This window comes from Emydura macquarii, unplaced genomic scaffold, assembly GCF_026122565.2.
Source record: "Emydura macquarii macquarii isolate MOO-44397 ecotype Brisbane River unplaced genomic scaffold, CSIRO-AGI_Emac_v2 contig_1253, whole genome shotgun sequence".
NCBI classification, from domain to species: Eukaryota; Metazoa; Chordata; order Testudines; family Chelidae; genus Emydura; species Emydura macquarii.
In genome coordinates this window covers 16108111-16121661 of record NW_027131390.1, presented here as the reverse complement: position 1 = coordinate 16121661, position 13551 = coordinate 16108111, and the positions used below count along the sequence as shown (strand labels likewise).

Sequence of the window (13551 nt, the reverse complement as noted above, 5' to 3'; positions counted from 1 at the left end):
GCCTCCCTCACCACCACGTCCACTGGATACGAAAAACAAAACTACATTTTAGTAGCATGGCGAAATGCTTCTACAACTGATGACTGACCCGTTCCCGTAAGGTGCTGAGCACGGACTCACGTCAATGGTTAACCGTGTTCTAGATGGAGGGTGCTCATCCCTTGGCAGGAGCAGCCCCCTTATTAACCCTTTCATCCAAAACAGCCAACTGCCCTTTCGCTGGAGGTTCAGTGGCAGGAATAATCCCAGGGGCCACGCTCCAAACCAGAGTTAAGTTTTTACAGCCAACTGCAGGTACAAAGGGGTTTTTGACTAAGTCCCTAACTCTAATTTCTTAAACTGGAGACCATGAGAGCTCCCTTTCTCTCTCTCAAATGTGGGCCAGGGTAGTAAATACGGTTCTTCGGGCAGCCAGCCGCTCTCATCCTTTCAGTTGCGATTTCCCTATTTAATCTCGCAATCTGCAGCATTCTACCCTAGGTCTGCTGGAGTCCAAAGACAGGCTCCTGAACCCGCTCAACAAGCGGGAGAGGCGCTAGTCCAGCGGCTGAAGGATGAAGTCAGCAACATTCAAACTGGCTCCGCAATGCAGTTTAGCGCCGCCCATGAACAGACAAGGGAGGGATGCAACAAATTCTCCACCTCTTAAAGCAAGACAGGATGTCTGTCTGTCTGTCTGTCTAAAATGTGCTTCACCCACAAACTCTTCTTCCAGGGCTTGCTCGTGTCCGTCCGTCCGTCCATCCCCGCACAGGCGGAGCGGACAGACACCAGCGAGGAGGTAAGTCACGTTCCGGCCCTGCCCCGCCGTGCCCGCGGTCCCTGTACGATCCCCGTCTGCTCGGGGGTTAAAAGCATGTTTGCGTCTCCCGGAGCCTCCTCCAGCGGGGGCTGGGCCGCGCCCGAGCCAGGGAACATCTCCACTTATGGAGCGGAGCCGAGCCGGCAGCGGTGGGCGGGGGCAGCCGGGATTAAAGCAAGCCGCCGCGGGGAGCGAGGGGATGAGACGCGCCGAGCTCCGGGCGCAGCCTGCAGGGGCGGGCAGCGGGTTCCCGCCGGGGGGGCCCTGAGCGCGGGGAGCCCAGAGCGCGGGGGCCCAGCTGTCCTCACCCCCGGCCCGGGCGCTCGCCATGAACTGCAGCGAGTCGCTGCGGCTGCGGCCCCTGCTCAGCCACCTGCTGCGGCAGCTGCCCGGCGGCGCCAACGCCAGCCGCGGGGCCGGGCCGGGGGACGACGCCTACCTCTACATCCTGCTCATCATGATCTTCTACGGCTGCCTGGCCGGCGGCCTGATCCTGGCCTACACCCGCTCCCGCAAGCTGGAGTCCAAGCACGACCCCTACCACCTCTACATCGAGCGCGACTGGAGCGGCCGCTACCGGCGCCGCGCCCCGCCCGAGGCCGCCGCGCCCCACGACGGGGCCGGCCTGGAGGGCGAGCAGCTGCTGTGAGCGCCGGGCCCCCGCCGGGCCACGCCCCCCGCCAGAGCGCGGGACCGGCCTGCGGACTGGCAGCGCCGAGCACCTGGCGGAGCGGGATGGGATGGGATGGGATGGGCCCTTCGCCGCCAGCTGCTGCTGCTGCCGCCCCCGCGTGGAGACTGAGGCCGGGCACTTCCCCGAGGACCCGGCCGGGCAGTGCCGGCGGGCTGGGGGATGAGACAGGTTTCCGAGAGAAGAGCGGCGGCAGCCCCTCCGCCCGGCAGGGCCAGGGACGAGCCTCGTCCTACGTGCCAGGCCCCGAGTAAATGCAGCGAAGAGGCAAGGCGGGGGGAATGAGATTTTCAATCATGTGTCGTCTAGAAGGACTTTTTGAAAACCCAGCCCCTGCCGCCTGGAGGGCGAGGCCGGGCTTGCCCCACGCCATGGCGGGGAGCACCAGTTCCCCGTTCTGTGCATCGTGCAGTTGGATCTGATGGATGGGGAAGTTTTCAAAGGCACTCGGGGTGAAGTGGCCAATGTCCATTGACTTCCTCACTTCGATGGGATCCATTTGTTTAACTGCATTGCAAAAAAACTGATTTCCCGGTCTTTGGTAAAGGTGAAAAGAACTAGAGATGATACCCCGGCTGCAATGAGCTGTGCAGGCCTCCCCGCTCCTGTCCTTCCAGGGCCCATTACAGGATGAGGTGATGGCAGGAAGCAGTATCTTCTTCGGATGAAATTTCCCACCATTTTAAAATGCTGCTTTGCGCCCCCGTTTCCTTGTCCCTGCACTTAAATAGCCCAAATCTCAAGGGGCTTCATTAGAGACATTAACAACAACCTATGCAGCTAGGTGAACAGGAAGAAATCACAGGGGCAAGTGTTTTGACTAAATCCCAAATGATTTGCCCCAAAGTATCTGAAATTCAGCTCAGCTCCATTAAGAACCTTGTAAATTTAATGAACTGCCCTGTAGGAATTAAGCCTTTATCAGCACTCTGTACATCTAAAATGTAGCAAATGAGATGAAGAGCAACCATGTTACAAGATAAACCTTTTGCCTTATACAATGTTTTCGACTATTCATACTGATTTGTATTGATTTTTCTAAGGTGTTTATTTTGGTTAGGGTATATCTAGTTTTTCTTTTACAGAAATGTTTCCAGAGAGGGTATAGATTTTAATAAGGTTTTTCCCTTTAGCTTAGCTAATTCAGTTTAGTTATCTAAACTAAAATGCTGTTACTGAAAAATTGCTTTTTATCAATTTTTAAATGCAACTGTTTTTAAAGCCACTCAACTTAAATTACATGAAAATTGTTTCTTTGTAACATCTAGTCTTGTAATGCTTTATTATGAAAAGACTTTAGTGAATGAATACTGCAGAGAGTACTTTTAAAAAAAAGTTAGCAGAATGAAGCCTGTTCCCCTGTGATGTTCCCTAGGGTACAATCTGGATTCTTGAAAAGCTGTCTCCACTCATCTCTTCAACCTAGGGTGCCTTTTACATGACTTTACTGTAAGAACATCCACTCCTGGTCTATTCTCACACAGCCTCGAGCATGCAAAAATCACTCCCAGCTCTGTTACATGAATGCTCCGCCAGCCACTCATGAATCACTCACAGGGCAACAGCAGTAATTCCTAGTCCTAGTCTTGTTTCCCAGATGTTCTACATCTTGTACTGCCTGCTAGACAATGCAAACTCATATAAAGTCCTTCATTTCATCAAAGGAAAATTATATGCACAGACCCTATGATCCCAAGTGGTAGTTCCCAGATACTTCAATCCAAAGATGCACTGGTTTAAACAAAACAAGTATAAAAGCTATCTTTCTGTAGTTAATAAGTCTCTACAAATAATGAGGCATAAAAGTCAGGACTAGTTACAAAAGAAATAAAAAAACAAAACTGGCATCTCACAAACGAAAATGGATTTAGAGCAAATGTCTCTCATCATCAACTGAAAGGGTAAGATAAACGTAGCCCATGGGGGAAGAAATTCATGGAGTGAGTTATACTACCAAGATGTCCCATGGTGAAGTTGGTCACAGTGTCAGCTCCTGCATGGTGCTGTGTACTCTCAGTTCCCACTGAGTTTCAACAGAGTTGTTCTCCATCTGATTCAGTGGGAGATGGGAAAGCTCAACGCCGAGGAGGATCAGGCTAGAATGCTTAACCCATCCATGCTTCTTGGAACTGTAGTGCACATAAAAGTACACACAATACCTCACAAAACCTTTGAGTAGCCAACATTGACCCATGTCTCACTGGGTCTCCTAAATCAATTCCATTTTATCGGAGGTGAGGGGAAAAAAAAAGAGTTCATAGTGTAACCACTTAGTTATAAACCATTTCACTGAGGTGAGCAGAAATGTTCAGAATGGTCTCCTGTTGAGTCACCAAGAGAAAGGTACATTAAACTCTTTGTGAGTGTGACACAGCAATGTCCGTTCTTTCACGCTGGAGTAATAGCAGGGCTTATTTTAGACTGAGTGATGTGGTTTGCACATTGAGTTTATACTTGTTTTTTCTAGCACAGGCTGTTACAATGAATATACACAGCACAAAATGAAGTATTTACCTATGGAATCTCTATTGAAGATGGGGCCTGACAGTGATTCAGTAAGCTGGAAGATGTGATTTGGTGGGTTGTGCTCCATTACCATGCAGTCAAGTGTTCACATCACAAAAACCTCTGTGACATTTGACACCGACTGGCAGCCTCAGCAGGATCAAATGAACCATAGACAAAATACCCTGGTGACCTTGGAATGGTGTTTGCTTGATAGCCCCAGATATTTAAGTTATGCACTGCAATCCTACTAGCTTCCCTCTTACTACTATGCCAGGGGATCTAAACTACAGCCCAGCAGGACCATCGCTGTGGGGTGAGGCAATAGTTCAGTCTCCATTGTCCATTCAGTCCTTGGAATCTCTACAGAGGATGACAACATTTGCTTCATTATATGGTGTCCTAGAGGACTCAAGTCTCCCAAAACGGTAACTTAGACCCTTTAATAGTTGAGTGAGTCCCAAAATATTTACCTACCCCATAGTTTTAGGCCTTCCAGTTTTCCATTTTCCTTACAGAAAGGACAGGAGCCTGGAGACAAATCTTCAGTGATTTTGCCGGAGACTCCACCACATCAAGTGGTCTAATTTTCTCCTCTCCTCTCCTCCCCTCCCCCAAATCCATTATAAGTAGCATTGCAGTGGCACTATAAACTCCATCATGCTAGGCCCTGTACCGCCAAAAAAAGATGGCTTCCTTTTAACTCTTCACCTCCACTCCAGTCCTTTTATGCTAGGTAAAATGGTCAGAGGAGCATGAAAGGCCCTAAAAGCCCTGTGGAGTTGGTAGTGCAGAAAACAACTGTAAGGCTGTCCTCTAGGACCCATTCCCAAGTTCTGGTCTGGTACTGAAGTTGTACCAGGATGAGAGGGAGATTCCAGGTGCTAAGCAGCATTCCAGCCCCTAGGACAGCTTCAGGAAGCCCTCTTAACTTAGGTACAGGACAGAGCCTCACTCCTAGTTTTTAGGCTGACATTTAAACAAAAATTAAAGCACGTTTCACCCAATGACCAACCCTCCAATGAACTCAGTACCCTTCATTGCTATTGATGTTGATGAAAATTGAATGTGATCAGCACCTAAGTGTAAACGTGTAACATTAATAGCCAGTTGGTCTACTTATCTCAGCCACTCTTGATGCTAAAAAGGAAAAATCAAGAGTGAACTTAGTTCTTTGGATGCATGTCCTATTTATCCATAGAAGAGATATAGCACAGGCAGTCTGTGCAAACATTTACAGTCCAAGCATCTCGTATACACCACGCGTTTGGCTAACTTCATCTTAATATTTATTGGATGGTGATGTAAACTTCAGTGAATGCTACACACGGGAACTGCCACATTCCCTGGAGATTTTACTTCTGCCCATTCAAGTATCATTTAGCTCTATTATGCTGATGCACAATCAGTTGACATCATCAGTACATTTTTCTCATCGCAGGAACAACATCACCCCCATCAAGGAGCACATACACTAGTGGCCTCTGTTCTGCGACATGTGTATCATAAGGTGGCAATTGTTAGAATGTAAGTAACTCAAAGCCAAAACCCAAACAGCAAAGTTGAAGAGCTAAATGTTATTTCCTGCACTTTAATATAGTAAGAAAACACTAAGAAAACTTGTAATAAAAAAGTACCAGATCAAACAATGATTTTTTTTTAAAGCGACACCCTTCCAAGAGGTCTTAAACAGTTGCAAAAGTTTTTAAAATATATACATGTTTGTGGAAAGCTATTTTGATATTAAAAAGCAACACATCTTTATATACACAGAATTCCCTCATCAGATAAAAAAACCACTTATGCTATCCCATGAAGACAAAATACTTCCCTCCACGGAACAGCAGCACTGAGCATTTTAAATTATTTGTGTCATGCTGAAAAGAGCAAAGCAACAAGAGAATATCAAACAAAGTTGACTACTAGAGGCAATACAAGATAGGCAAGAAGGTCTATCGAGCTGTCAGGTGCCAGAAGATGTTACTAGGATTTGCAAGTGCTTAGCTTTTCAAGTTGATTTTATATAACTGTTTTGCCATATGCCCGGAATTTATTATTTTAATAGCAAGGGAAAGCATCAGAAAGTTTGGACTTTTATGCAGTTCAGTTATTATGATTTTGCACAGGCATTAAGAAAATTAAAAATTTTGGTTAGCAGGCAATTGTGGTAGCCTGAGTATGCTCCTTTTTTTAAAGAACATTTTGAAGACAGATCACCTCCAGCTACGAGGACAAAACCCATCAACAACCTCCAAAGCCAAAATCTTATTATGCCTCTACTGAAGATGTAGTAACAAGGGGAGGGAAGTGTGAAGAGAAGAACAGTGTGGCTAGCAGTTGTTCCTAGAGTGGAAGATCATCAATTCCACCTATTCCACAAAAATCCATGCAAGCAACAGCCAAGATCAAATTCCAACTGTGAAACTAACACAAAGCATGATGGAAGGCTGAGCTTGTATAACTAGGTTAGTTTGTGCACATACTAAATTATGCATCAAATAGTAAGAACTCAGAATACCAATAGCACCAGCCATACTTAAACCCCAACCTGCTTCCATCTGAACAGGATGTACAGAATGGCTCAGAATAAAATTCAAAACTTAAAACACGACACCCTCTACATCGAAAACTTCCACTTGTGGCAGAAAATCTTAGACAACTGAACATGCTAATTTAAAATTTAAGGTGTCATCCAAATTATTTTTAAATAAATATTTACTTGAGTATAAATGGGCTTGTTTGATATAAGAATATTGTATTCTGAAGACTGAATGTCTTCATAACTCAGGAGTCCAATGCTTGAATCTCCCCCATAAATGCTTTAGAGCTAAAACTTATACCAATACCATATGTAGACAAAATACAGAAGAGATTCATATTACTAATGTAAGAAACAGTGAGTTGTAAACCATAATACAACAATGCTATATAATTAGCAAGTAACTTCAAGGTAAACTCTTCTTTTAACTTGGTAGCAAAAATATGAGAACCTCCCAAAATTATTGCAAGATGACATTACATAGTTAAAAAGGTCATCTTTCCCCCTACACACAGAGATCACAATACATTTACGGTATCTACAACATTCAACAGTTTTGTAGATCTTATGCCAATTTTAGACTCCTGTTTTCTCAAAAGTAGGACAACAGAGGAAGTATTTCCTTGAACAAGGACTTTAAAGAGACAATTTCCAACTTTAACTATAGAAAATTTTCCATTTAAGAGTTGGCCAATATATTACTAATTCTCCAACCGAATGATATAAAAATTGCTAGAATCCCTTTAAGTTAATACTGATGCAGCCAACCATTTCAAGTTTTACCATTATTTGTTAAAACATATGTAAAGTATACATAAGCTTTTTAAATATGGTTTATTTTCTGTTTTCTGGTTTAAGAAATAAAACTAGAGTTGTTTCCCAGTCATATATTTCAGCCTTACGAGTATAAAGTTCACAGCCTTATGAATTGTCATGATGAAATTAAGATCAGATCTACAAGTTACTGTCAAATATATATTTAGTTATAAGCAGTGTGTGTTTTCAAGTACTTATGTATGTGACTAGATTTCTATCCTTTTTATTTGCTCAGCTTAGAGAGTTAGCAGTGTGAACACAAAGTGTTGCCATTCTGAGATCTACAGTTAATTCAGGTTATGAAAGCAGGCTACCCTCTAAACTTTAAAACAATAAACAGTTTTAAAAATAGAATCAAGAGTCCTGCAATTAAAGGTAAACATATTCTGAGAAACCCATAATAAGAAACAGGAGAAAGACAAATGTAAGTTGCACATTAATTTTGGATTAAAGGAAGATGAAGTTCTCATGTAGAGAGGCTAACATCCTTCTGGAATCACAGTAATCAAAGTATCTACTCTGAACCGCTGCACTGAAGAGTTAGCTAGCATACAGTATATATAATATCAATGCCACTTTCCTATTATAATGTTTCAGACCAGTGGAATAAAAGCTTGCAAATTCAAAATAGGAGAAAAAGTTGCAATAAAATAAGTATATGATATGATTCATAGCAATAATGAAATTACTAGCATTAGAAAACAGGATGACACAGTTGATTGACACATAGCTTATACTCCAAGACTTCCATAGCAAGGGAAGCAGCTTCTCAAATCAGCCCATGCTTGTCCCTTCCTTTTGCATGCAACAGAGCTGTTACTGTGGATCTGGATCTACATAAATGATCATAACCACATATTAACAGGTTTAAGCCAAAGGGGAAACCTGATAAATGTAGTAGTCCTTGTGCATCAGAGATGCTAAACTCTGGCTTTACAAACAGATGATTTTTTGAGAGTTTATACATGTTCAAGGGTTGTATTTTCAAATTTCAGAGAGGCAGCAGAAAGCACGACTGTATTTGCCAACCCCTTTATTCTCTCCCTCCCCCCACGTAATATATTCACTGGCGACACTACAACTCCAAATGGGATCTTGCCCATCTATTACATAAGAAGTTACCTTGATGTGACCACACTTATAGGAAAAAAGAACTCTAATGGTTGCCAGATCAAGCTCAAAATAAGTGGTTCTAAGTTTCATATACCTGTCACAGATGAGCAACTAATTCCATTTTTCACTGTTGTAGGTGTGCCTGCTTCAATGATCGTGTTTCTAAGATGAAATGATTGCACGTCTGCATGAATGAATTCAGTGTCCAAGTAGTGGAGATTTTAGCATTCAATATTATTGAAAAAGTTCCTGAAATGGCAGGATAGTTGTAAGTAAGGCATTTACAGGAATGATTCCAACATTACATGAGTGAACCACTAACACAAAATTCAGGAACAGTTATGCCCTCTGTCTCACTGCATTAAATATTTCACAGGGGTCCAATTAACTTTGGCAAACTTCTTCCATTTTGAAAATGTATTTGCCATTAAGTCCAGGGCCACCGGGACCAGCACAGAACAGATCTGCAGTACTTCCAGGACAAACGGGACAATAGGAGAAGGGATAACAGGGTTCCATGTGTAGAGAATGACTGTCCCGAGAGCTAATGTCACGCAATGAAGAGGGAAAACAATCACCTCTCAGTCTCCATTAACTGGCCCAATCCTGAAAGCGGAAGCAGTCACTTGCAATCTTCCACACTGTGCTGGTTGGTGTAGCTTGTGCTGTTAGTAAAAAATTTTGGGTGAAGTAACGTAGCTTGTTGCCATCGAATTTTACGGACCCACACGTCACTACAAGGACTGTTGTCTGGCTTTGAGTAGCTTGCTCTTCACAAAGAGAATAGAGAATGAAAGATGTAAACAAACAAACAAACCAGTTATGCACAATTTCCCATCACCTCAGCTGTTTATGTGAAATGCTAGTGTAACTAAGAATCATTTCCAAACAAGTCACAGTTGCAGGTTTGTTAGCAAATAGTTGGAAGAATATGTGCATTAAAACTGATTTTTATGTTGTATTGTTACTAACAAACATTTATGGTAACTTGTTCCTTAGCAAATGTTGCTTTTTAATGATATTCTTAACTTGCACTGTTAATATTACAGTGCCACCTACAGGTTAAACTTCCCTTGAAGTTAGTTTAATACATTAAGAATAACGGCTTCAGTGCATGAAGATGTCAAGGTTACATCTGAGTAAGTGTTCTTAAGGAGGAAGTTTACTGAAGTTCTACTGTACAATTTTAAGTAGTCACCCTCTCATTATACCCCCTTATTTAAAAATAGCCCTACATTTCAGCCATCAGGTCTTTTCTTTACCTTGTTTTAAGAGCCATATCGATCAATATTTATATTTGTTGTTCACTTTCTACAAATATTTTTTTTAAAAGTAAACACTGTGAATTATAAAATAACCTTACCGTGAACAGGTTGGCAGTCTAACATATTAACCTGGAATTCACTAGATGGCAACATTTCAAAAAATTCTTTCAATGCTTCTTGCCCAGACACTGCATTACCATTCCAAATTAATGTTGCTTTGTCCAGATACAGTCTAGCCAACATCTAAGGAATTATAAGAACACGTTTGGAAAAAATGCATTATTAAAAGTCAAGCTACTCGATGCCGATATGGGAAACACATACACAGATAAGAATTAAAACAGTATTACACACATTATTAGATCCTCCTTCATACAGAACTGACTTAAATGTCCTACTCAAACATTGGCTTCCATTAGCAACTGCCATCTCTGACCAAGAATTGAAACTACTATATAGAATGAAAGTATGTTGCTTCATAACTTAGTCTTGTTAAGTAACAGTATGCCTTAACATTCAACATAGACACTGATCAGATTCTTCAATTGTTTCCTGTGGGAGAAAGTGATGGAACTGAACTACTTCCAAGCATAGCCAAAGCAAAGTACATTATCACCTCTCTATTGTAAAGTTTCAGCTCCAAGTATTCCCCATTCAGACAAAGAGCATAAAGAAGTGTTACCTGAATAAAATTAACATGAATATAAAAAAGGGCCATTGGAAAGTTACAGAAGAACACAGTGTAGCATGTCTGAGGAAGCAGGCCAGTGCTTGAGCTCCATAATACAAACGTTAAAGAAGGGTGTAGTTTGACTTCTTGCTATTTCTATCATGTATACCCATTTAGAGATCCATAAATACTACCACATTAAACAACTACATGAAAAAGCATTCAGATCAGCAATACTTCAAATGCTGTCCATGGAGCACTTTCTGATCATATGATGCTGGTACCATTTTCTCCTCCTCAGTCAAGAGATACCCAAACTCTTAATTATAATGAAGGGGCATTGCTACCTTAGGAGGATAGGAAAAAGGAAGCTTACTAATTCATGAGTTCAGAAATGAGATGTTCTTGGAAAAAAAAAACCTAATACAACTGTAAATATTCAAATGTACTATGAACGGTAGCTGCCAAAAGAAAAGCTACACAGTCAAATAGGATCATGACTGTGAAGGGATCTGAGACACTAATTAGAAGCACTTCACACAAATGAAAAAAATTAAGAATCCCTAATTTAGATAGCATGCTAAAGGATACATTATAGAGCAGATCAGAAGACAGTATTAAGAAGATGGGTGCTAGCTAACTCCCAGAAGTCTCAAAGTATATAGGAAAATCAATTTGACAATGGACGTACAGACAAGAGTGACAAGGGGACAATAATTGAGTCTCATTAGGGATCTATCTACCTACCCTTCTCCTTTTATCCATCGTCTCATAGTAAATGTTGACAAACTCTTCAGCAGCTCTACAAGTCTGATCCACATGGGTTTTAAAGTTCTAGAAACAACAGCAAAACACTTGAAGTTACATAGAACAATGTAAAACAGTGGGTTTGATGAAACTCTATGAGCAGTTTCTCCAGCAAATGTTGTACATTAACACGTGCAGTAACAGAACAGGATTCTGAAATGGAAGAGTGCTGCTACCCTATCGCCCGCTCCCCGGGGAGCTAGTGCTGACCTGTTTTCCATGGCACACGCCTAAGGGCTTTCCAACCCTGGGAATCCCAGAGAACCCCTTGCAGACTGGGACACAGCCAAACAGGTCTCGCAGGGGAAACGTCACGTGTTAGGTTTCTAAACATGCCAAGTCAGTTTCCCCGGACATTTCACCCAAGGACTCCCAGAACCCCCGGCCCAACAATGTCATTTGTCTCCCCCATGCGCATTGACACGTGCAGACAGCTGCCATGGAGACTCACACCCGCCTCCCTGCCCCCAGACACCGCCCCGGGCTGATCCCGGCCGCCTGGGGCAGGGCGCGAGCTGCTGGCGGACAGCGCTCGGCGAGTCCCACCCAGGGGCCGGGGCCACCAGCGCGAGGTCCGCGAGCCCCCGGGGGCCGGGCTGCGCGGCGGCTGGCCCGAGGGCTGGCTCCCCTCATGGAGAACGAGCTGCCGCTGCCCCCCCGACGCCACCCGCCCCCTGTTCCAGGCCTCCCGCTCCAGGTCGCCCCCGGCCCGCGCACTCACCACGGAGGCGGCCATGCAGGCGGCGAGAGGCAAGTCCCTGCCCAGACCGTCACCCAGCGCAGAGAACAAGGCGGGAGCAGCTCCGCTGCGAGGCCGAGAGAGAGAGAGAGAGAGACCGCGGTGCGTAAAAGAAAACGGATGTGTGCCCATTCAGGATTCGTCCCCCTTCCGGCCGCGCTGCGGTCCAGCGCACAACTCCTTCCGGTGAGCAACAGCGAGCTGCGCCGCGGAGTTCCACTGCCAGAGTGGGGCCAAGATCTGCGCATGCGTCATAATTTCGGGGAGGGGCGGGGCCGCCCGACCTTTGGAGTGGAGAGGAGAGGAAAGAGGCGGGGCGGGGGCAGACTGGATTGGACAATCCCACTGGCTGCCAGCGGCACAGGCAGCCCGTGCGGTGCTGCTGCTGCTGCTGCTACCCGCGGCCGCAGGGAGCAGCAGGACCAGGACCACCTGCCCCGGCAGAGGATCCGGCTCCCCCGCCCCTGCGCGGCGTGCAGACGCCCGAGGCACAGTGCAGAAGTGGGGCAGATCCAGGAGCTGCTGGGAACGTGCTGGCCTGGCGAGGCGGCCGCAGTTTAAGCACAGCCGGGGGAAGGTACGGTGAGGGTCTCCAGTGAGTTTAGAAATGGGGCGGGGACTCAGCGTAGACAGACACAGCTGTAGCAATACATGGGAGGGCCTGGCTTATCTCCCCCAGACTATTCACTGATCGGCACAGCGGCATTGCAGAGGAGACGGCTCTTGTGCCAACAGTGCCCACAGAAATACACAGTTATTGTGCCCCAGTACAACGGGATGTTTTAGTTATCCATATGCATGCCTACACCTTTCGTGCATCCCGCCAGGCTCTTCGTCTGACTGATACCATTTAACGATCTAATCTTTAAAAATGGCAATAATGTGCATATATCGTCAGTGTTGGTATCCCTGTTTCTTTGAAAAAAGGATATTTGTTATTAATATAATACCATTAATAATGTCATGTCGGTCTTGTCAGAATGTAGAAAATACCATAGAGATAGGTACAAAGATATAGGCAATACAATCCATATATCTTGAGTATTTTCTGCTTTATTCACAATTTACCTATTTATACAATGTACCTATCAGAGGTCATATAATAAAAAAAAGTTCTACAGGTTACAAAACAAATCTAAATTGACATAATGTCAACTAAAATACTCCCTTGGACCCTTACCAAAAAAGAAAGAAAAATAAAAATTAAGCCCCACCTCCTTTGCCACTCAATATGGACTTTCCAATAAAATCATAGGTAAATGGATAAGCCTTACAATGAGCCTTATAGGTTAACAATTTTTGGTTAGCGCAATGGTGATAACTGTACATAATTTAACCAAAATTAGATATTAAATTCTCTCTGCAGTTTGTTGTTAGAAGATCCAGCCAAATTCTTGGCATTCCTTTTCATTTGTAATTGTATTATTGCACATGCAGCAGTGTCACTATTTCACATGCATTAAATCTCTTTCACTGTGAAGGACAAACCCTTTTCAGTTTGCAAATATTCCAAAAATGTTAAGGGTTCACAAAGGGCAATTTATGGGTTAAAATGCTAATTACTCCAACTAAACCAGCTAAAGTCTTTCACTCCTTAAGGATGA

General features: G+C 44.1%; 2 protein-coding genes across 2 annotated transcripts; one reads left to right on the top strand and one right to left on the bottom strand.

Annotated features, from left to right (window-relative positions):
* The first annotated feature begins 1130 nt into the window (after positions 1-1130).
* Positions 1131-3443, top strand: KCNE5 (potassium voltage-gated channel subfamily E regulatory subunit 5). Its single transcript, XM_067549713.1, has one exon. The coding sequence runs from the start codon at positions 1131-1133 to the stop codon at positions 1449-1451; it is 321 nt and encodes a 106-aa protein (XP_067405814.1). The 3' UTR covers positions 1452-3443.
* A 2130-nt stretch (positions 3444-5573) lies between these two features.
* Positions 5574-12643, bottom strand: NXT2 (nuclear transport factor 2 like export factor 2). The gene is made up of 4 exons (XM_067548228.1): positions 11930-12643; positions 11149-11235; positions 9830-9974; positions 5574-9236 (listed from the first exon to the last, which is right to left on the bottom strand). Exons 1-4 carry the CDS (start codon positions 12077-12079, stop codon positions 9058-9060), a joined length of 561 nt encoding a protein of 186 aa, XP_067404329.1. The 5' UTR covers positions 12080-12643; the 3' UTR covers positions 5574-9057.
* Positions 12644-13551: the final 908 nt, after the last annotated feature.

Excerpts from the sequence above, each read along its gene's own strand:
- KCNE5 (XM_067549713.1), top strand. The coding sequence starts at position 1,131 with ATGAACTGCAGCGAGTCGCTGCGGCTGCGGCCCCTGCTCAGCCACCTG.
- NXT2 (XM_067548228.1), bottom strand. The coding sequence starts at position 12,079 with ATGGGCACACATCCGTTTTCTTTTACGCACCGCGGTCTCTCTCTCTCT. Across the intron at positions 11,236-11,929 it reads CCTGCATGGCCGCCTCCGTG|AACTTTAAAACCCATGTGGA; the intron begins GTGAGTGCGCGG and ends TGTTGTTTCTAG. Across the intron at positions 9,237-9,829 it reads AGACTGCCAACCTGTTCACG|AGCAAGCTACTCAAAGCCAG; the intron begins GTAAGGTTATTT and ends CTCTTTGTGAAG.